Source organism: Heptranchias perlo, chromosome 39 (genome assembly GCF_035084215.1).
Source record: "Heptranchias perlo isolate sHepPer1 chromosome 39, sHepPer1.hap1, whole genome shotgun sequence".
NCBI lineage: Eukaryota > Metazoa > Chordata > Chondrichthyes > Hexanchiformes > Hexanchidae > Heptranchias > Heptranchias perlo.
Window position 1 is genome coordinate 591,162 of NC_090363.1, and position 4,715 is coordinate 595,876.

The 4,715-nt window shown below is 51.0% G+C and overlaps 1 protein-coding gene across 1 annotated transcript; it reads right to left on the bottom strand.

Moving 5' to 3' along the window:
* Nucleotides 1-3,311: 3,311 nt before the first annotated feature.
* Nucleotides 3,312-4,568, bottom strand: LOC137304957 (putative nuclease HARBI1). Its single transcript, XM_067973735.1, has one exon. The coding sequence runs from the start codon at nt 4,566-4,568 to the stop codon at nt 3,312-3,314; it is 1,257 nt and encodes a 418-aa protein (XP_067829836.1).
* Nucleotides 4,569-4,715: the final 147 nt, after the last annotated feature.

Sequence of the window (4,715 nt, forward strand, 5' to 3'; positions counted from 1 at the left end):
CTCTCCTGATCCTTTGTGACCCTTGTTTCCCCTTTTCATTGCTACATCCTGGTGCCCATCCCCCAGCCAAATTAGTTTAAACCCAACCCCCCCTCACCCCCCCCCAATGTACTTGCGAACCTCCCCGTGAGGACATTGGTCCCGGCTCTGTTGAGGTACAACTCGTCCGGCCTGTACAGGCCCCACCTCCCCCTGAACTGGTTCTAATGCCCCAGGAATCTAAATCACTCCCTTCTGCACCATCTCTGCAACCACGCATTGATCTGCTCGATCCTCCTATTTCTGTACTCACTAGCACATGTCACCGGGGGTAATCCAGAAATTACTACCTTTGAGGTCCTGCTTATTAATCTCTTTCCTAACTCCTTAAAATCTGCCTGCAGGATCTCATCCCTCTTTCTACCTATGTCGTTTGTACCGATATCGACCTCTGGCTGTTCACCCTCCCCCTTCAGAATGTTCTGCAGCTGCTCAGTGACATCCTTGACCCTGGTGCCAGGGAGGCAACATACCATCCTGGAATCAAATCTGCGGCCGCAGGAACGCCTGTCTGTTCCCCTAACTATAGAATTCCCGATCACCATTGCCCTCCTGACCTTTCTCCTCACCCTCTGAGCCACCCTCTGGCACCATCCCCATATCTAAGGAGGATTGGAAGATTGTGGCCAGAGCCTCTGCAATTTCCACCCCTACTTCCCTCAGTAACCCAGGATGGTTCCCATCTGGACCAAGTGGCTTTTCTACTTTGATCGCTGCCAACCTTTTAAGTACCTCCTCTATATCTATTTTTATCCTGTCCAATATCGCTACCACTTCCTCCTTTACAACTACAATGGCAGCATCCTCTCTAGTGAAGACAGATGTGAAGTATTCATTTAGTACCTCAGCCATGCCCTCTGCCTCCACAAGAAGATCTCCTTTTTTGTCCTTGATCGGTCCCATGCTTCCTTTTACTATTTACATTTTCATAAGACTTTTGGATTCCCTTTTACGTTAGCCGCTAATCTATTCTCTTACTCTCTCTTTGCCCCTCTTATTCTCTTTTTTAGATCTCCTCTGTACTTTCTGTATTCAGCCTGGTTCTCTACTGTATTATGAACCTTACATTCATCATAAACCTCCTTTTTCTGTTTAATTTTAATCTCTGTATCTTTAGTCATCCAGGGAGCTCTAGCTTTGGATGCCTTTCCCTTCCCCCTCGTAGGGACGTGTCTACTCTGTACCCAAACCAACTCCTCCTTGAAGGCCTCCCATTGTTCAATTAATGTTTTGCCGACCAATTTTTGATTCCAATCCACCTGGGCAAGAGCCCTTTTTAACTCACAGAAATTAGCCCTCCTCCAGTTTAGTATTTTTACACTTGATTGTACCTTGTCCTTTTCCATAACTATTCTAAACCTAATGATATTATGATCACTGTTCCCCAAATGCTCCCCCACTGAAACATGCTCCACCTGCCCCACTTCATTCCCCAGAACTAGTTCCAGCACTGTTTCCTTCCTGGTTGGCCTGGAAACACACAGTTCCAGAAAGTTCTCTTGAGCGCATTTCAGGAATTCCTCCCCCTGTTTGCCCTTTACACTGTTACTGTCCCAGTCTATATTGGGATAATTGAAGTCCCCCATTATCACTACTCTATAGTTCCTGCATCTTTCTGTAATTAGCCTGCAAATGTTCTCCTCTATCTCCTTCCCACTATTTGATGGCCTATAGTGTACACCCAGTAGTGTAATAGCTCCTCTATTGTTCCTTAATTCTAACCAAATAGATTCTGTCTTTGACCCCTCAACTACATCATCCCTTTCCAGTGTTACAATGCTGCAGTGTGAACCATCTACAGGATGCACTGCAGCAACTCGCCAAGGCTTCTTCGACAGTACCTCCCAAACCCACGACTTCTACCACCTAGAAGGACAAGAGCAGCAGGCGCATGGGAACAACACCACCTGCACGTTCCCCTGCAAGTCACACACCATCCCGACTTGGAAATATATCGCCGTTCCTTCATCGTCGCTGGGTCAAAATCCTGGAACTCCCTTCCTAACAGCACTGTGGGAGAACCTTCACCACACGGACTGCAGGAGTTCAAGAAGGCAGCTCACCACCACCTTCTCAAGGGGCAATTAGAGATGGGCAATAAATGCCGGCCTCGCCAGCGACGCCCACATCCCATGAACGAATTTTTTAAAAATAATACTTTCTTTGATCAATACTGTCACGTCCGATCCTTTCTTTCCTTCCCTATCTTTCCTGAATATCTTGTAGCCAGGAATATTAAGTCCCCAATCCTTCGCTTCTTTGAGCCAGGTCTCTGTTATTGTCTCGATATCATAGTCCCATGTGGTGACTCGAGCCTGCAGCTCACGGACCTTATTTAACACACTACGTGCATTTACACACATGGACTCCAATCTCATCTTAGATTGCCTCGTGTTTACCCCTTGCCTGATCCCTCCTATTTCTGAACTATTCTTTACTCGAGTGATATTTGTCTTTCCCTGTCCCCTATGCCCCTTGTTTCTCCTCTCTAATGTTTCATTCTGATGCCCCTCCCCCTGCCAATTTAGTTTAAACCCACAGCACTAGTTAACCTCCCCACATAACTGGACAGAGACCTGGACCATTGATATATATTGTACAGGGACATCACATTAAACACACTGGACGCTGACATTGATTACATTCTGAACGTTTTTATTTCAATTTCAGAAACATTCTTCTGATAGAAAATAAACTGCCCAAAGTCCTCTGCAAAAAGGCAGGAGACAGAAAGTATTTGGTTGATATGATTGATAAAATGCTGCATTCTCTCGCCTTCTACTCCCCTAACCCTTTCCTGGGTCCTCACCTCTTGCGGCTCTGTTTACTGTACAATAATATATAAACAGCCACGTCAAGCCATAAACCATTTCTTTCACGGTCTGCTCTAATGCAACATTAATACTTTTGCTTAGTTCATTTGACCCTTCTTGGACCTCCTCAAAATGTTCAGCAATATCACGCACTTAATATTTAATCATCAGTGGTTGAATTCCATCAACCCTGTCTACTGTACGGGACGTATTGGGAGTTCTGAGAATCATGTCCTGGCAGTGGATATCCCTGGGTATAGATTAATCTGGGACTCATCTTCACCCTGTTCCCCCGAGCATCCCATAATTATATCCACTCTGAGAATGAGAGGGGCAGGTGTGAAGTCATCCTTTAACAAAGATAGAGTCCCCTGTGTCTGGGGACAGAGGTCCAGCCCTGGTGGGGAGCAGGAGGGAGGAGCTGGGAGAGGACGGGGAGCGGGGCAGGGACAGGAACATTTAGCTGAGCCCCTCCTCGATGATTTGCTGCCGCAGAGCTCTGGCAGTGTTATGGTTTGGTGATCCTTGCTCCTCTTCCTCCTCCTCTTCATCCTCCTCCTCCTCCTCACACATGTCTCCCTCCCCAGCTGTTTCCAAGGCCTGCCCCCTTTGCAGGGCGAAGTTGTGGAGCATGCAACAGACGACGATGAATTTGGAGACCCTGTCGGGGCTGTACTGCAGACTACCTCCTGAGCGGGAGAGGCAGCGGAATCTCTGTTTCAGCTGGCTGACTGTGCGTCGGATGGCAGTGCTGGTGGAGCTGTGTTTCCAATTGTAGTTCTTCTCACCAGCTGTCCTTGGCCTCCTGACCGGAGTCATCAGCCAGGTGCTCAGGGGATAACCCTTGTCCCCCAGCAACCAGCCCGACACCCGAGGGTCTGTGTGGAAGAGTGGGGGAATGGAGGACTGGCGCAGGATGAAAGAGTTTTGAGTACTGCCAGGATAGCGGGCACAGACCTGCATCACCCGCTGTCTGTGGTCACACACCAGCTGCACGTTGAGGGAGTGGAATCCCTTCCTGTTGATGTATATCCCTGGGTCTTGGTACGGGGCCCGCAGGGCAATGTGTGTACAGTCTATCACACCCTGTACCCGCGGGAAACCAGCCATCCGACTGAAGCCCATTGCTCGCTCCTCCTGCTTCTCCAACCCCATGGGGAAGAAGATGAATTGGTTCCTCTTGGCGTACAGCACTTCGGTCACGTCCCTGATGCAACAGTGGATGGCGAACTGGGTGATGTCGTTGATCAGACCCGTGGCTGCCTGGAACGATCCCGTGGTGTAGAAATTCAGGGCCACGGTCACTTTAACAGCCACAGGCAGTGCCGTCCAGGCCCTGGTGCGAGGCTGGAGCTGGGCCTGGACCAGGTGGCACAGCTCAGTCACCGCCTCCCTGGTGAAGCCAAGTCTCCTCACGCACTGCTCCTCGCTCAGGCTGAGGTAGGACGTCCGGTTCCTGAACACCCGCCTGCTGTAGGGCCGCCTGCCCCGGCCGCCTGCTCCGGCTCTGGCTCTGGATCCGGATCCGGCTCTGGGTCCGGCTCCGGGTCTTGATCCGGCTCCAGGTCCGGCTCTGGATCCGGCTCCGGGTCTTGATCCGGGTCCGGCTCTGGGTCCGGGTCCGGGTCTTGATCCGGGTCCGGCTCCGGGTCTCCTTCCCGCCCCTCGATCCTCCTCCTCCTCCAGCCCCAGTGGGAGGCTCAGCAGGACCCCCATTACACCGGCCCAGAGACTCCTCTCCCGCCGCCTGTTTCCCGAGGCCGCGCCGGATGAGCGAATCGGGCGCCGGAACAGACCAATATCACGTGGGGCGGGGGCCGCGGGATCTGATTGGATCAACGGGGCGGCGGGGCCCGATATTGA